The sequence below is a fragment of the Rosa rugosa genome, chromosome 6 (genome assembly GCF_958449725.1).
Source record: "Rosa rugosa chromosome 6, drRosRugo1.1, whole genome shotgun sequence".
Lineage (NCBI taxonomy): Eukaryota > Viridiplantae > Streptophyta > Magnoliopsida > Rosales > Rosaceae > Rosa > Rosa rugosa.
Window position 1 is genome coordinate 44,166,275 of NC_084825.1, and position 17,065 is coordinate 44,183,339.

The following is a 17,065-nucleotide window of genomic DNA, read 5'->3' on the forward strand; positions in this document are numbered from 1 at the left end:
GGAGTGTTCAAGGAAATCCCGATTATGTGTCTGGCCCAAACTCTAGGTTACTTGACCTAGTGGTAATAGGATTTAATTAGAAGGATCTAGAATCCTAATCAATGTAGAATTACTTTCCTTGTATGATTGAGATTCTATGCATTGTAATCCTCTATATAAAGAGGCCCCTATTATCAATGAGAATACACAGCAAATTCCTCTCAATTTCAGTTTCTCTACAACAATATATACATTGTTTTCTACAAATTCCAGGTACCACTTCTTCAAGATGTGAATGAACGAGGATTGAAAAGAATCTCTGAGAAACTTAAACTCCAGAAGTATACAAAGTCAAAGCGGGGCCAGTCAAAGCCTATTATTAAAGAGCAGGAATCGCTTAAAATGATATTCATCGTTGATGGAGTTGCAAGTATTGAAAAGAGATATTGTCTCACTCGTTGGGAGATAAAAGCAGGAGAATTCTATGGGGATGAGCTCCTAACATCGGCCATCAGCCCCAGCAACCGAGTCCGTTATTCCCAAAACTGAAGTTCAAGCCCTGATTCTTGAGGCCGAAGCTTGGCAGAGTGTGGTGTCTGAGAACAAGCTGCATATTAGCAAAGAGATCACTATTTCGTCAAAATATGACATCAACCTTTTGTCCATGCTAAAGAGTGTAAGTTAATTTCTACTTCTATCACTCCAGTTGGAATCGTTGATCTTTTAGATTTTTCTGTGCTAGTAAGTCTGCAAAATTTCAGTTATATTGAAAACTGTTTGGTCATTCAAAATGACGTAGCATTATAAAAAAAAAATTAAATGATACAAAAAGGTATCAAATGACTATAGATGATAGATGTAGCTTTGCAATTTATTTCATCAGTCTAAATTATTCAAGTTTTAGACCTCCATTAATAGATTGATCCAATATATTATGCTAAATTCTAAATTATAGATTTTAGATCCTGGTTTTGCATCTGGACATATTAATGACATTATGTTGGTCTATTTACTTGATTCAAGATAGATATATAATACCCGAAAGATTTCCGATTCTGCTCTTTTTTTTGCAAAAATGGTCTGTTAGATGATACCCTATGATAATCATATATAATACTTGATTTAGAATTAATAATTGGTCTTTTTCATAGGTGCCAGAACTAGAAAAGTATGATGAAAATTTTCTGAAGGCAATCAGTGAGGTCCTTCGGCGAGAGAGCTATGACGTCATCGGGTCGCAAATTATTACAGAGAACGACGAACTGATGAACAAGATGTTTTTGGTCACGCGTGGGGAAGTAGGTGTAACAAGGCCTGGTAAAAGGAACAGGAGACTGTATAAGGTTGGAGCGCTCTACGGAGAAGAACTTCTAGATTGGGCGTTGGATGTGTTGCATACGGGAACGGCGTCTTCTCTCCCCTTATCGGCCGGTACTGCTTCGTCGACCAAAGCTGAAGTTGACGTCCTCGTTCTCTACGCCACGGAATTGGAGAAGAAGATGAAGGAGTTAGCTGCTACTGATTCTGAGTCGGAGGATTAAATGACCAATGAAATATCGCACTCAAATACTCAACTATGATATATGCAATAAGTTGTTTTCTCTTGATGACTGGAATGAAGTTGAGTGACATACTTCTTCACTTTTTATTCTTCATAGTTATATTTAAAAGGATCAAATCTCTGACATTATTTGATTCCAACTCAATTTCTAACCCTTACTCACCACTTGGAAAGCTCAAAGGACAAATAATATTTTTGTGCTTGCTAATTATTCATCAATCAGTAGAGGTAAGATTAAACCTCATAAATTGTGGCCCAAAAAAATAAATAAATAAATAAAAGAAGAAGAAGTAAAAAAACTGATAAACAAACCATCCATCACGAGTCCCTTCACCTGCAAAACACTCGCCTAAGCCTAGCTAAGCTCGCCCACATGTCTTGATCCAGTGGTTATGCCTACACTCCATTGTGCTAAGGTTCCTGTTTTGCCAGTATTAGATGATAAGAATGTAAGATCAACAAATGGTATGTATGGTGAGCAGGTGAAGGCCATACAAATGTTAATCATAAATCTACATGCTGGGTTGTCTTGTTTTAACTTGACTCCTATACTGTATTATGATCAGGGGTTCAGGATTTAATTACATGTTAAACGAAATAACATGTTACCTACCCAAAAAAAGTAGAGAAAATCAGTCATGTTTATAGAATTATAGTGATCGAGGCTTGAGTGGATTGGTGGTTTAAGAATTACTTTTCCATTCGTTTGTTGTGTGGGTAAATGAACTTTGTGTGGTCCATTCCTACATATAGTATTGATATTGTCCCACTTCATTGATGTTAACAGGTGTGAGATTTTATCTCAAAAAAACTGGACTTCATTGATGTTAACAGGTGTGAGATTTTATCTCAAAAAAACTATGTATTCCTATAATCTAATCACTTAGGGCATGTTTACTTACTTGGAATGGAATGGAATGTAATGAAATGATTACGGAGTAAAAACACCCCTGTGTTTACTAACACATAAAGGAATCTGAATGTTACCTGGTAAAAGAATTCATGTGTTTACTAACACATGAATGAATCGGAATTGGTGTAGGTCACACCTATTTATCAGGAATCGATTCCTGAATACTCAAGAATTCGATTACGAAGGGGGGAGATGGGTTTAGGAATCATTCCTCCGGAATCAATACCGATTCCTTTCTTCTCCCATTCCACTTGTCTCCGATTCATGATTATTTTCCATTCCAAGTAAGTAAACGTGTCATTATATCCTTTGAGAAATTTTTTTTGCTACGGTCAAACCACGTGGCATGCTGATGCTGAAGTGGTTTGACGCGCACATAAACCAATGACATGTGGACCTGTTCAATGCAATACAAAATCGATTTGACCGAAATACCCACTCTCCTCCCTCTATAGAAACTGCCATGGTTTGGGTAATTTAGATCTCGATCAGAAGATATACATTCTTGTTCTTAAGGCTATGAAGAATTTGCACGACCCGAACTCCTGTAGATTTTCTGTACATCTCTCTCCTTTTGCTATTTCTCCTTGAAATCCCCACAACTTTATTGACGAAAGTTTCCATGGAAACTCAAGAAAAAAATCTAAATCTGAATCTCTTTGAAACAAAAACCTGCAATCTAGGCTATCATTTTAAGATCTGTCAACCTCTAGAGGATCATCTATGATTTACACCAAGACTCTGTCCCTTGTTATCAGCATAGACTTCTCTAGAAACAAATTGAGTGGAGATCTTGGTTAGGAACTAACGAGCTGTACGTTTGGTTTGGTTGCCATGAATTATCCAGAAACCATAAAAGTGCGCTATCACTTTTTTTCTTCTGGAAAGCAAGATGTCAATTAACCAATATTCAATGATGAAGATATTTGAAATTTGATCTGAAATTGGCTTCTCCATGAGTTTATTTTCTCTTACTTGGTTGAATTCTTCGCTAGTTATTAATTAAGTTCTTGATCAATGCTAAAGATTTGCAGGAAATTAAGCTGCAAAACAGCAATAGTGTCGTATGAGAGAGATGGGATGAGAGGAAAGGGTACTTTAGAACAATCAAATTATACTTCACATTATCAAAATCACGTGTCAGTATTTTAGTGGCACATCAAACCACGTGGCATGATGACTTGATTTGACTGTAGTATAGAAAAATTTCTCATATTCTTTATGTTGTAGTGTTTATTTTTTAATGTGAGACTTTCACATCTTAATTTATATCGAGTTACACAACCCCAACATACTATCTATATCATCCGAATCTCTTCTATCTTAAACATAGGTCCAAAACACAATCAAAGAACCAAATTAATTACCTTAAAAAAGAAACAGAAAAGGCAGGGAAGCAAAGTAAGAATCTTGTTTGTGGAGCATTTATTTTCTTTCCTTTTCATAAAGAAAGTCATGCATGACTTAAAAACCAAGCTATCCCAGCCCCGTCGCATATTATACCAAAATACATCTTTACCCTTATTGCAATATCATGCTTGATTAAATACTGAAATTTCAGCATCCATTTGATATCAAATATATATCGTTGTGAAGCCTCTCTCTCTCTCTCTCTCTCTGGAACCCTAAAATTTCATTCGATCTTCTTCTCTACAAACCTAGATCACTATGCAACGTGGTACCATGGCCGATCAGCTGTCCCCCGACCAGAAGTCAAAGTTCAAGGAGGCGTTCAGCCTTTTCGACAAGGACGGCGATGGCTCCATCACTACCAAAGAGCTCGGCACTGTGATGCGCTCACTTGGGCAGAACCCGACCGAAGAAGAGCTTCAAGATATGATCAACGAGGTTGATGCCGATGGAAGCGGTACCATGGAATGCCAAGAGTTCCTTGAACTGATGGCCAAAAAGATTAAGGGCACTGATTCCGATGAGGAGCTCAAGGAAGCGTTTCGGGTGTTTGATAAGGACCAGAATGGCTTCATTTCTGCCGCCGAGCTCCGTCATGTCCTGACGAATCTCGGCGAGAAGCTGACAGATGAGGAAATTGGTGAGATGGTTAGGGAGGCTGATTTGGATAGAGATGGACAAATCAACTATGAGGAGTTTGTCAAAGTTATGGTGGCCAAGAGAGGACGAAGCCGGAGCAGCGGACACGGTAACATGAATTCTTCTTCAAGGGAACACAAGACTAAGAACGGCCGTACTAAACAGCGTATACGCCAATATATTTCTGCCTGTAGTGTAATGTAATATGCACATTGATGACAAGAATTACCATATATATGTATATATAATATATATTGCTAATGTATACATTATTATCCATAAAAAAGGTTTTTCAGTTAAAGGTTTCGGAATTTACCTAATAAATGGGGAATGTTCCATATACAGACCTCGTTTCATAACATCAACAAAAGACCAATTACGTGGATTCTCTCCAATTACCATTCTTTTGAAATACTGCAAAAGTTTCCGAAATGCTGCACAACATTTTCTAACTCTATGTCACTGCATGAAATCCATTACCATTAAATTTTGAATTCTTGCTTTACAAATAAAGGGTAATTTGAACAATTTGTAAAGGTAGAATGACCATTTTTGTTGATGTTATAAAAATATGGTCCCCTACTGTTGAGACTAAAAATTTCACAAACCCAAAATGAGAAAATTGGTTCGACGCAAAAGTGAGAGAGTCCAGTAACTTTCAAATTGGTTTAGCTTAATTATCTCCGAAGCATGATTACGTGGATTGATACTCAAGGCATCAAAATTCAAATTCAGAACCTTGGATAGTCTTCCTATCTTACAAATTCAAGACCAAGTCAAGATGGGTGAGATTTCAAATTATCTATCCAGCAAGGACAACAAAAGCTACGATCATTTGAACTTGTGGACTTCTCTTTCAAGTAGCAATCAGATAGCTCATTTTGTATCAAGCTTTCAAATTCAAATTCCATACCGGAAGTTGTGGATAGTTCCCACAGTTACAAGTTTGAATATGGGAATGGTTATCGTCATCTGAAGATCATTTCAAATTCAAAAAAAAGTTATGGTTAACCTGCATGATCTCTTATTCTTCTACGTTGCCTATATAAAGAGCTCTTTACAACAAGTGAAGAGAGGCAGCAGAGAGGCAACGAAGGAGGCAGCAGAGAGGCAACAAAGGAGGCAGCAGAGAGGCAACAAAGGAGGCAGCAGAAAACGCTAGAGGGAGCAGAAGCGGACACAGGAAATACATCAAGAAAGAGGTGAAGCTTGCTGCAGAGGAGAGAGGAAGCGTTTCAGCAATTTTGATCGAAGCAAGGAGCCAACAAGCAAACAACACAAAGGTTGGGGCCTCTCTGATCCACCCATGCTACTTTCTTTTTCTGTGCAGCATCTCTTTTACCTGTGTCACCATGGAGCTATGAAGGTCCCCGGAGCGGTCGCAATCTCGTTTACGATACATGTGTATCAACGGGTGTATGACCAATCCGGTGGAATTTTTTAAGCCTTGCAGCAGTAAACAGAGTGTCAACGGAGCTTCAACGAAAACAGGCTCCATCAAAAGCTCTTGCTTGCGCCTGCACCACACAGTGGCACACACAGAGGCTCTGTCAAATGAGTGCAAGCTGATACAACAAGGACGGGGAAAAGAAGATGACCTAATTGATTGTTAAAGCCTGTTGAAAGTTGCTACTGCTGTTGACGAAGCCACAAGAGGAAGCTGGTACTACGCAGATGTCAAAAAGACGAAGCTACAGCCCTGCCTAATGCCACCATCTTCAAGCTTCGACGCCTCTGCTGCTGGTGCATACCAAGTGAAGGAAGAAAACAAAAATGAGCTGAGTTCTGTTACCTTTCGTGTACAAGGGAGAGGTCAGCAAACCAGTGAAAGCTCCAAAGCTCGCCCAAATTTCCATCACCAATTGATGAAGAAAGAAGGGGAAGCAACGACACATTGGTACATGTATACACATACACAGGACTTCCATCGAACAGGTGGTGGGCGTCGTATCTGCTGCTTAAACAGCACCGCAAAGAGAGCAAGGAAATCCCTATGAGTCATCAAGAGAAGCACCAAAGAGTCCAGTTCAATTTCCTATACGCCATCAGACTTATCCACTTGAAAAAGTTAAAAAAGATGGGAAGAGCAATTGATACATGGTAGCACTCAAAAGAGCCACCGAGCCAGCCAAGTAAAATATCGAAGAACTTGTACCAGATTGACCACTTCTACTTGTATTGATAGCAAAGGACAATTAGCTAATTAAATATGTGGCTAATTAAAGTTTGATTAGATATGTGGTCCACAAGGTGGAACCAACGAAATGAGTAGCATGTTGCTCATATAAAAGTCAAAGAAACAAAAAAGCAAGACAATGGATAATTGGCTTCAAAAAAAAAAAAAAAGAGTTAGTCCTCTCCTGAATATTGGTGCGGCAAGAAAGTCAAACAGGGGTGGATTAATTGCAGATCTCAGCCGGGCCTCCTACAAAAATTGGGAAGCAAGCCCATTTCAAAGCTAGTCAAGATGGGTGTCCAAATCACTTGAAGCAAATCACTCACTTGAAGCAGATCACTATGGTTCCGTAATATGATTCGCTGACAAGTGAAGAAGGCGACACAAAGCCCATTGCAAAATCCAAGGCCCATTATGAAGCTCGGCATGTTCGGGTGCCCAGATCACTTTTTCACCTGGCGTTGATGAAACTAAAGCCTGAGGATAAATATGGGTGTCCAGATCACTTTAAAGCTCGAGCTCTATTAATTTGCAGCCTAAAGCCCATTCCAAGTCACAAGGCCCACTGCAAATCTCAGTACATCGGGTCTGGGTCAAATCAACAGACACTCTACCAAATTGGGTGTCCCAAGGAAATACATTTGACGGGTTCAAAAAAATATACACACATCCGTCGGATAAAAAGTCGGTACAAAACCGAAATACAAATTCGAATGAACTACAGTGGTTTGATCCCTTCACGGGGTATGTAGGCAGTCTAGCGACCCACTAGATGCAACCGCAACTCCAAACAGAACCCCTGACTCCACCAGTCAAATTCAACCAGTCCCAAATGAATCACTGACTCCAGTCAAATTCTCCCAACACCAGAAAAATCAAATTCATTCCCAAATCACACAAATAAAGTCCAAACCAAATTCAAGGGCTTTAAACACTTTCCCAAACACAGATTCAAAATAAATGGGTCATCTACCCATTTAAATCTCAAAAGCCGGAACTACATGTGGTTTGATCCCGCAAAGGGTATGTAGGCAATCTAGAAACAAACTAATCTAGATACAACCGCGTCCTAAACACAAAATCGAATCCCTGGTCCACTTAAACCAAATTCGTCCCAAACACTACTCTAATTCCAAAATCAAAGCCCTCCAATGAGTCATCCACTCATTGGAACTCTCGAACTACGAGTGGCTTGATCCCTCTCCAAGGGTACGTAGGCAACCCATTCAAATATCCGGGTGCAGCCGCAAAAAACAAACAAACATACATCCCATCAATTGGTTTCTTCATAAATGGAATCAAATGGTGTTTCCCTGTAACAAGGGATTGTAATTAAGAGACACATTCTGTCTTGAATGGGTCGAACCCGAAATAATAAAAACTCTATTTACTAAATGAATACGAGTGAAATTATGTTGGGTGACATTTACGCTCGCTGTGTGCAATTTTCTCTCAACACCTACTATTCAATTTTTAGAAGTTGATTAAAAGTGGGCTCAACTTATGTTTTTTTTTTTTGATCGGGTTAGTTGTTAGTAACTCACACACCCATGCAGTGGTATCCCAGCGCCAGGACACCTACACCGACATTGCGGCGAAAGCCAGGCAAAGCCAGACTAATCCACTGCACCGCAGACGCACGAACCCAAAGGGTCCCTCAAATCTGCTAGCCACGGGATGGAGCTGAGATTCGAACGCTAGACCTGGGGGTTCCAAACTAGGTCATTCGACCAACACACCACACCACGTGGTTGGGCTCAACTTATGTTGATCATTAATTTGTATGGCATACTTCATGGTATATATATTTTTGGTTCCATAATCTCGATCTAAGCTATGTGATGATTGCTTTTCTATCAAATCTTCGGATAACTTAAAAGGTATCAGGCGCTCGATCCACATCTCAGGCGCCGTTTGTGCTGATCGTTACGTGTGTATTCATTTGGCATTAAGGTAATTTTGTTCTCTTGAACGGCTATCAAAGCTTTGAAATTTCAGCATGCAATCGATCAATACACATTGGGTGTGATCGCGAAGCTCTCTCTCTCTCTCTAACCCTAAATTTCACGATCTAATTCAATAAAATGGGATCGACGTTCTTCTCTCGAACCATACGTCGAACGACGACCACCGCCACGGCCACGGCCTATCAGCTTCCTGACGATCAGATCGCCGAATTCAAGCATGCTTTCAGCCTTTTGGACAAGGACGGCGACGGTTCCATCACTACCAAAGAGCTCGGCACCGTGATGCGCTCACTCGGTCAGAAGCCAACTGAAGAAGAGCTCGAGGTGATGATTAAAGAGGTCGACGTAGATGGAAACGGTAGGATTGATTTCCAAGAGTTCGTTAACCTAATGGCCCGGAAGATGCAGGACACTCTCACAGAGGACCAGCTCAAGGAAGCGTTTCGGGTTTTCGATAAGGACCAGAATGGCTTCATTTCTGCCGATGAGCTCCGTCATGTTATGACGAGCCTCGGCGAGACGCTGACGGATGAGCAGGTTAATCAGATGGTTCGTGAAGCTGATATGGACGGTGATGGACAAATCAACTATAAGGAGTTTGTGAAGGTCATGATGGCCAAGAAAGTACATAGCCGGAGCCTCGAGCATTGTAGCAGTGGTTCTAGTAAGGGTCACAAGCCTAAGAAACTCCGTTGTAGAGAGCGTGTACGCCAATGTTTCTACCTCTAGCGTAGTACGTACCAATTGTATTGATGACAAGGAATGTCATTGTTAATTTATACAACAGTGTTCTGAAATTATTTATGTTCAAGTTGATAAAGAATGGGCTCAGTTGATCATGATCTTTCTCTATGGCATATATGCTACATGATATATTCTGAGCTATGTGATGGCTTCTGGATTCTTCAGACACAAGGTACTGGCAGACAATGCAACAAGGTACGTACCTGGTCGGAACTCAGCCACGTCTGGGGTGTGTGCGCTGATTGATGTGCTATTATTCGGTATTCGGTGTGTTTTCTTTGATTCCATAACGTATTTCCTGGTTCTTTCTGATTTGTGTTCATTAAATGATTTAAATCTGTTTTGTGTATGATAGTGTTACGTTTGGATATGTATTTGACTTAAATAATGTTGTTATGGTGACAATAAATGTTGTTGTATTGTATTCTTGGGGATCAAAAAAGTTTCAGTATGATCACGAATGATCTTTGACGACATAATTGAGGAATTATTCACTGAAATTCAGCTAGGCCAAGAGGGTTATATGCATCAGAAAGAGTGAAATTATAGCTAGGCCAATAGTCTGTAATTCACAAAATTATAGCTTGCTATTAGTTGGTGGGTTACATGAGTTCCTCAGTAAATTTAACTGTTCTATGTTGTTTGTGAATTAACAAATGAACATCCAGTATATAAGCTAAAATTGACATTCTTTTGTCTCATCTCTCCCTCCTGCCTCTTGGTTCATCTCAAATTGGAATTCTCGATCACCATATATATGGGGTACATGTTCTAGTTAGGCATTTCTGTTGCACGCTTCATGCATATGCTTGGACTGCATAACTTTTCTTTCATCGGTTCTAGCTTGATCATCTATGGTTGTCAATTAAGATCCACCATAGCTATAGCTTCATTGCTTCCACATATGCCAGAAATTCAAATACTACCATAAGGAACTACCTACATAAAGAATTGCAGCAGGTCTCTGTAACCTTAACAGCTTATAAGAGTAAACCTGAATGTGCATGGTACATACAAGGTAATTCATTTCTCTCTCGTTCAGGAAGCTCTTCTTTTTATGGACTTTCATCATTTGGTAGCATTATCAATTCACATTGCTTGGTTTTAATGGAATGGACAAGGATACATAAAAGTATAAGCGGAACAACTTAAATAATGTTTAAGGACAAGCATAAATTAACAGAGAGAGAGAGAGAGTAATGTTGCAGAGAGAATGGAGACTCCAGTGTGTTTATTCATCTCATACAAAGAGGTATTTATAGGAATACATTTGAAGTGTGAAAGCTCAAAGAGTAACTCAATTTGATAACAACTACATTTACAGCTGCAGCTCCACATGGTGGCTGTGATGATGATAATTGCCATGCTTGTTGCCCTTTGGCATAAAGCTTGTCACACAAGTCTCTATACCTACATTATACACTCAAGTACATTATCTATACACTCAAGTACCTATTGTATACATGATATATATAGACATTTATACTATGACTCATATATACAACATGATTCATATATACTACAACACTCCCCCTTGGATATTTCATGTCAATAGTATTGTCTAGGCCGTGCGCTTCGAAATTGCCTCGTTAAAAACCTTGCCAAGTAATAAAACCCTGTGGGAAAAAACAACCTTGGTCGAAGGAGAAAAAGAGCACAACGCGCGTTGAGTGTGGAGTATGTTTCTGGATACTCCCCCTGATTTAGATACTCCTCCTTGTGTCTCCCAAACGTGGTGCTTCTCTCGTTGCCTCATTAAAAACCTTGCCGAGTAATAAAAACTCTATGGGACAAAAATAACCTCGGTCGAAAGGGAAAAAGAGCACAACACACTCTTCACGTTTCGAGACCATATATGTAGACATCTCCTCCTCTGATTGATCTTTGAGGAGAGTCTGTTGTTGCTGATTTTATGCTTGATGTTGTCGCTTTTGATGCAGCCTTGCTTCATTTGTTTCAAAACAAGCAGCATTATTTTAAATGCTTGTAGGCTCATATGTGGTAGACTTCAAACCACAACTGTTCGAACATGCGTAACTATGGATCCAGTCTATATACATTCACGAACTACTTCGTGAAGAGCAATAATCTTTGCATTGTTCGAAGATATAGCGACTAAGGTCTATTCTGTAGACCTTCAAGATATTGCGGTCTTACCCATGGTGAACACTTCACCAGTTTGGGAAGGCCTTTATATGGGTCAACAGATACCCAATATCAGCAAAACCTTCCAAAACACTTATGTCGTTTTGGGGTAGGGATAGAAAACGCAGGCCAGCATTTGGCGGCGTTTCTGGTGTGTGATGGGTCTGAATCCATCATTTCTTTGTAGGGATAGAATAAGCCCATATCGATCGTACATCTCAAGTACAGAAAGATATCTTTTACACCAATTCAATGGCGTTGCGTTGGCGCAGAGCTATACCTTTAGCTAACAAGTTTATGTCAAAATGAGATGTCCAGTCTTGTGCATTGAGCTAAGTACAATAATGCGCTTATTCGTACTTCTGCCTCTAGCACATCTTCATCTGATCATCCTTCAGACGGAGAGGATCATTTTCAGGATCAAGACTACGAATGATTATGGGGTGCTTAAAGGCTTGACCTTTGTCAAAATACCTAAGCATCTATTAACACGGTGCTCAAGTTCCAAACTGAGGCATAATTGTGTCCCCCCAAAAATCATTCATCTCAAACTCGGATTTTAAGTGTTCAGCGGTTTCCCTTAACTCTTTAAGGGCTTCTAATGAAGATCATGTCCAACATGAAAACCGCGATAGAATCCGAAACTTGTTTATGGAAACGCGCAGGCATATCCCTTCCCAATCAAGTAGTCACTTTAGTGAGCGTTTCATCTTTTATTGAAAATGCGCTCCGTGGTCTAGAGCCACTTGATTTGGGTAAATAAAGTTCACCATGAACTTTTCATGTATATTCCGTATCTGGATCCCCATAGAGATACGTAGTGACCACATTTATAAGCTGCATGTTCAGTTATTTGGAAACTATCAAACTGACAGAGTAGTGGAGTGCAATGACATCCATTTACGAGAGAATATGTCTCATCGTAGTCAATTCCATGGCGTTTTTGTGAGAAGCCTTGCGCCATAAGGCGAGATCGTCATCTCTTTTTCTCAACACGCTTTCTAACGAAGACCCATTAGTGAATAGGTTTTATGGAAGGAGGTGTTGGCATCACTGGCTCAAAGACCTTCCTCTTCGTTTAGAGAATCCATCTTAACCTGGATCGCATCTTTCCATTTAGGCCAAATTTCTCTACGTTGGTATTCATGCTTCAACGGAGCGTGGTTCGATATCATCAATCTCAACAAACTCATGCGCATCAAAATGCGCATCTACATCATCAATTATGATGGAGTTTCTATTCCACGTCTTATGTACACTAGTGTAATTTTCATAGAGCTCTATATTCTCAGAAATAGGTTCTGGCATTGAGGCGTCCCCCAACGATAACCATAATCTGGAAGATATTCATAAGACGGTTGTTGAGTGTCGATGATCTAAGGATTGTGCCAAAGTATACTTCGAATCCACGGGCTTCCCACGCATCTTAGCTGGGGCCATGGCCTGTAACACCAGAGTGCCACTTTCTATGGCGTTGGCGCCTTGCCTACCTCTGTGTAGGGTGGCGCTACGTCCTCTTATAGGGACGTCCTCCTTTGCAGGCATTTTTTTTTTTTTTTTTGCAGCAAATGTGTGTGATCTCGTCACTTTTAATAGGGATCGAGATGAGACATAGTGGGGATAGACTACGACAATTCCTGTCGTTCCTGCTGAACATTCGTGTTCTTATCTCCCCCTAACGATGGGAAGACTGTCTCATCAAAGTGACATCCGTAAATCAAACGGGAAAGAGATCGCCTTGCAAGGGCATTAAGTGGCGGACAATTGTTGGAGTCTCAAATCCAACTAAGTTGCTCACTTATTTGTAAGGACCTACCATAGGCGCTGTGGCAGCGCGTTTGGCACATAAATGGCTCACTCGAATGTGCGTAAGTACAAAATATTTGTACCCAGTCACTAGCTGTAACGCATATATACATTGAGTGGCGGTAGGTCGTAGAGAAATTAGCATAATTGTATGCGATATTGCATCACCCCAAGCGGATATAAGGATATTGGTGCGCATCACCAATGTCCGAACTACCATCGTAGTTATGTCCGCGAGACCTTTTGGGCGTATATATGGGAATGTGATGTCCAACATCAGTCCCTTTGCAATAACCATCGAAAGTCTTCGATGTAAACTCTCTAGCATAGGCAAACCCAATTTACCTAAGGATGACGGGGGGTGAGCCCGTTGTCATATGATTTGTGCTAGGAGTATAGCATACGTAGCTTTTACGAGTGGATAATAGCACAACACGTGATCAGTGTGTTTGCATGTCAACCAACATCATGAGATATTTAAACGTCCGCAAGTTGGTTGAATAGGTCCACAAATATCACATTGGATTCTTTGTTAGGATTCTTTGCAAGAATGGTATATTTTATTTAGTGTCCTTTGCATAGGATGGTCTCGATCCTATCTTTGCTAAAAAGCAAGCTTTGCAAAACGAAGTAACTCTTTGGACCAATCTTTGGTTCGTACTTCTTTTCGTTTTGAGGAATGGATGTTCGTGAAGTCTTTAATATATGGAACATCATATCACGACCTGGATATCCCAAACGGTCTTGCCAAAGCCTATATGTGTCAGAATCCCATAAGTCATCTCTTATGACATGATTTGATTCAATGGCTCGAATAGTGGTTGCATACAACCCACTAGAGTAACACATAAGTTTCTCTAATACTCGTTTATGTCCGTAGTCATTAGAGGTAATGCAAATGAATTCTTGTCCATTCTCACAATGTGTTTCCACATGAAAACTATTGGCTCTTATGTCTTTCAAATAATAAAGTTCGGAATTTAACACATGTCCATGACATTGAATAATAATGCGACACTTTATTAATAAGGAAAATAGCCAATGATTACATCAAAGTTTTCCAAAATCTATTCCATAATAAAATCAAACTTTAGACATTGTAGTTACTCAATCCGTTTGGTAACTCCAATGAAATATGACCAGGAAAGTAGAGAGATGTTGGTGGAGCGAGGCTCGCTTAAGTACCCCGATCTCAATTACTTTCCTAGACATCATACTACATTGGATGCGCCATATGAGAAAAAGTTTTAATACAATTGTCATTTGACTAAGGCATATTTGCCATTCTTGGAAAATAGAAAGGACTATTCTAATCGAAGTCTGCGGCATCCTCGTGCTCTTTATCTGCAGCTTTGAAGTCCTCAGTGGTGAGAGTGATATCTTCACCATCTTCATCTTCAGCAAGATTGGTTTCTTGCTCTCTCAATTGCCTATACTCCTTGTAGCTTGCAGCTAGTTGGGTACTTGCATGGCATTGCTTGAACCAATGATCAATTGATCCACACCGATGACACCTGTCATTGTGGTAGCCTCCCTTCATTTGAGGTGTAGGTTGTCCATGTTGTGGATATTCCCTAGGAGGGTTGCTGCTACTACCACGTCTCATGGTGCGACCTCCACGGCCCATATTGTTACTTCCATGGCCCATGTTGTTACTGTATCCACCTCTCCCACGTGTGGAGTTGCCACCACGTGTGTCCGCTCTAAAGTTGCAGTTTCCTTCTTTATTGGGGCGGTTATATGGACCCATTCGTCCTTCTTGTCCCATATGTTAGGGTACCGCTCCATGCGTCCTCTTTTGGGTGCATTATAATTCGCCTCACGAACGCTCTTGGTTCCAATGGGCCTTGAATTATAATTCTTTACAAGGATGTTGTCGTGCTTTTCAGCTACCGACATAATATTGATGAGTTCGTTAAACTTCGTAATTCGTCCAGCATTGACTTCAGTGCGATATTGCTTTGATATCACAAGTGCTGTGACGGGGATGGTGGAGAGAGTCTTCTCAATTAGTTCTTCTTCTGTGAGAGGTTTTTCACAGAACCTCAACATGGCTTTGAGGCGAAGAGCTTCAGAGTTGTATTCAGCAACAGACTTGAAGTCGGAGAAGCGTATGTTGTTCCATTGAACCTTCAAGTCAGGCAGGAGGGAATCTTGGATATTTCCAAAGCGTTCTTATAGCGCTACCCATAGATCTCTTGCATCCTTGATCGACATGTACTCTAATCTGAGAGATTTATCCATGTGGCGTCGCATCAAGATTATTGCTTGAGCATGCTTTGTGGGTGTTCGTTGGAACACAAGGACCTGGTCAGGTGCCTGGATTATGGGCAATATCCCTTTTGCAGTGAGATGGTTCTCAACGTCGGTTACCCAGCCATGGTATTCCGAGCCTGTTGAGTTAAGTATTGGAAAGTCGAGTCTAGGTTCATTCGACATCCTGAAAAATAAGAAGAGAAGATATATTAGTTTCGGAGTTTAAACTTCCACGAAAACTAAAATAATAAGATTTCCGAGCTATGCTACCAAGAAATTAATTTCCAAGAATATTTGGATTAGACCAAAACAATGATGTTTGCGGACGCTCTTAGTCCGAACATTATGAACACTCTTAGTTCATTGATTACGAATGCTCTTAGTTCGTTTAGCGTGAATCCCCACGATTCCGCTTTTAATTCATAAATCGATGCTTGCGGACGCTCTTAGTCCGAATATTATGAGCACTCTTAGTTCATAGATTATGAACGCTCTTAGTTCGTTTAGCGTGAATTTCTATAATTCCGCCTTTTTTACTACAAGTTCCCTAGAAAAAGAAAGAGAGGAAAAAGGAGTAAAAACTCAAAAACGGGAACTTTTAGTAAATAATACCTTGAAATAGTGTTGTCGGAAATGACCGAAAAGTTGTCGGAAAAGTGTCCCGAAAGTCGCCGGAAAAGTGTCCGGAAAATTCGCCGGAAAGTGGCCGGAAAAAGTGTTGACCGGTCGTTGACAGGAGGGTTGACCAATGTGCTGACGTGGCACTTTGACGCTGACTGGGCGCTGACGTCAGTGGGCTGAAAGTGGGCCTGCTTCTGCTTTTGGGCCGGTTTGTCCGCTTCTGGGCCTAGGGCTTCTGTGGTTGGGCCGTGTCTGTTGGGCTGGGTTGACTGAGGCAGGCAGCGGTTCGGTGGTGCAGTGCCTTCAGGCTGCCGGTTCAGGCAGTAATCGGCCGGTTCCGGTGACAAATTTTCGGCTCCGGCGATCTTGGATCAGGCTACAGCTTCTGGTGGAGTATGGAAGCAGAGGTCAGGGTGGAAGGCTTCGAACCGGGCAGAGAGCTGTCGGTGTTTCCGGGGACCGGTTTGGGTATTTTCCGACGGGTTCCGGTGGTTCTGAGGCCGGTTCTAGGCTTCTGGGATGAAGGGCTTTGATATGTGGTAGGATTTGGAGGTTTTTTGTATGGTTGGAAAAATGACTTCGATTGCTTGATGAACTTCCTCTTCTCTTGTCAATTTTCGATTCTAAATCTAGAGCAATCTCGTGCTGATAACGTGTTTAAGGACAAGCATAAATTAACAGAGAGAGAGAGAGAGTAATGTTGCAGAGAGAATGGAGACTCAAGTGTGTTTATTCATCTCATACAAAGAGGTATTTATAGGAATACATTTGAAGTGTGAAAGCTCAAAGAGTAACTCAATTTGATAACAACTACATTTACAGCTGCAGCTCCACATGGTGGCTGTGAT

General features: G+C 40.7%; 3 protein-coding genes and 1 long non-coding RNA gene across 4 annotated transcripts; 3 read left to right on the forward strand and 1 right to left on the reverse strand.

Moving 5' to 3' along the window:
• Positions 1-257: 257 nt before the first annotated feature.
• Positions 258-1,642, forward strand: LOC133715139 (uncharacterized). Its single transcript, XM_062141517.1, has 2 exons — positions 258-655; positions 1,131-1,642. Exons 1-2 carry the CDS (start codon positions 644-646, stop codon positions 1,518-1,520), a joined length of 402 nt encoding a protein of 133 aa, XP_061997501.1. The 5' UTR covers positions 258-643; the 3' UTR covers positions 1,521-1,642.
• Positions 1,643-4,020: 2,378 nt separating this feature from the next.
• Positions 4,021-4,803, forward strand: LOC133715138 (calmodulin-like). The gene has a single exon (XM_062141516.1). It carries the CDS (start codon positions 4,122-4,124, stop codon positions 4,704-4,706), a length of 585 nt encoding a protein of 194 aa, XP_061997500.1. The 5' UTR covers positions 4,021-4,121; the 3' UTR covers positions 4,707-4,803.
• Positions 4,804-5,391: 588 nt separating this feature from the next.
• LOC133715142 (uncharacterized) lies at positions 5,392-6,800 on the reverse strand. Its single transcript, XR_009848951.1, has 2 exons — positions 5,845-6,800; positions 5,392-5,714 (listed from the first exon to the last, which is right to left on the reverse strand). It is a non-coding gene; the product is annotated as an uncharacterized LOC133715142 (long non-coding RNA).
• Positions 6,801-8,483: 1,683 nt separating this feature from the next.
• LOC133715137 (calmodulin-1-like) lies at positions 8,484-9,852 on the forward strand. The gene has a single exon (XM_062141515.1). It carries the CDS (start codon positions 8,763-8,765, stop codon positions 9,372-9,374), a length of 612 nt encoding a protein of 203 aa, XP_061997499.1. The 5' UTR covers positions 8,484-8,762; the 3' UTR covers positions 9,375-9,852.
• Positions 9,853-17,065: the final 7,213 nt, after the last annotated feature.

Bases quoted from the DNA above. Each gene is read 5' to 3' on its own strand.
- LOC133715138 (XM_062141516.1), top strand. From the start codon at position 4,122: ATGCAACGTGGTACCATGGCCGATCAGCTGTCCCCCGACCAGAAGTCA.
- LOC133715137 (XM_062141515.1), top strand. From the start codon at position 8,763: ATGGGATCGACGTTCTTCTCTCGAACCATACGTCGAACGACGACCACC.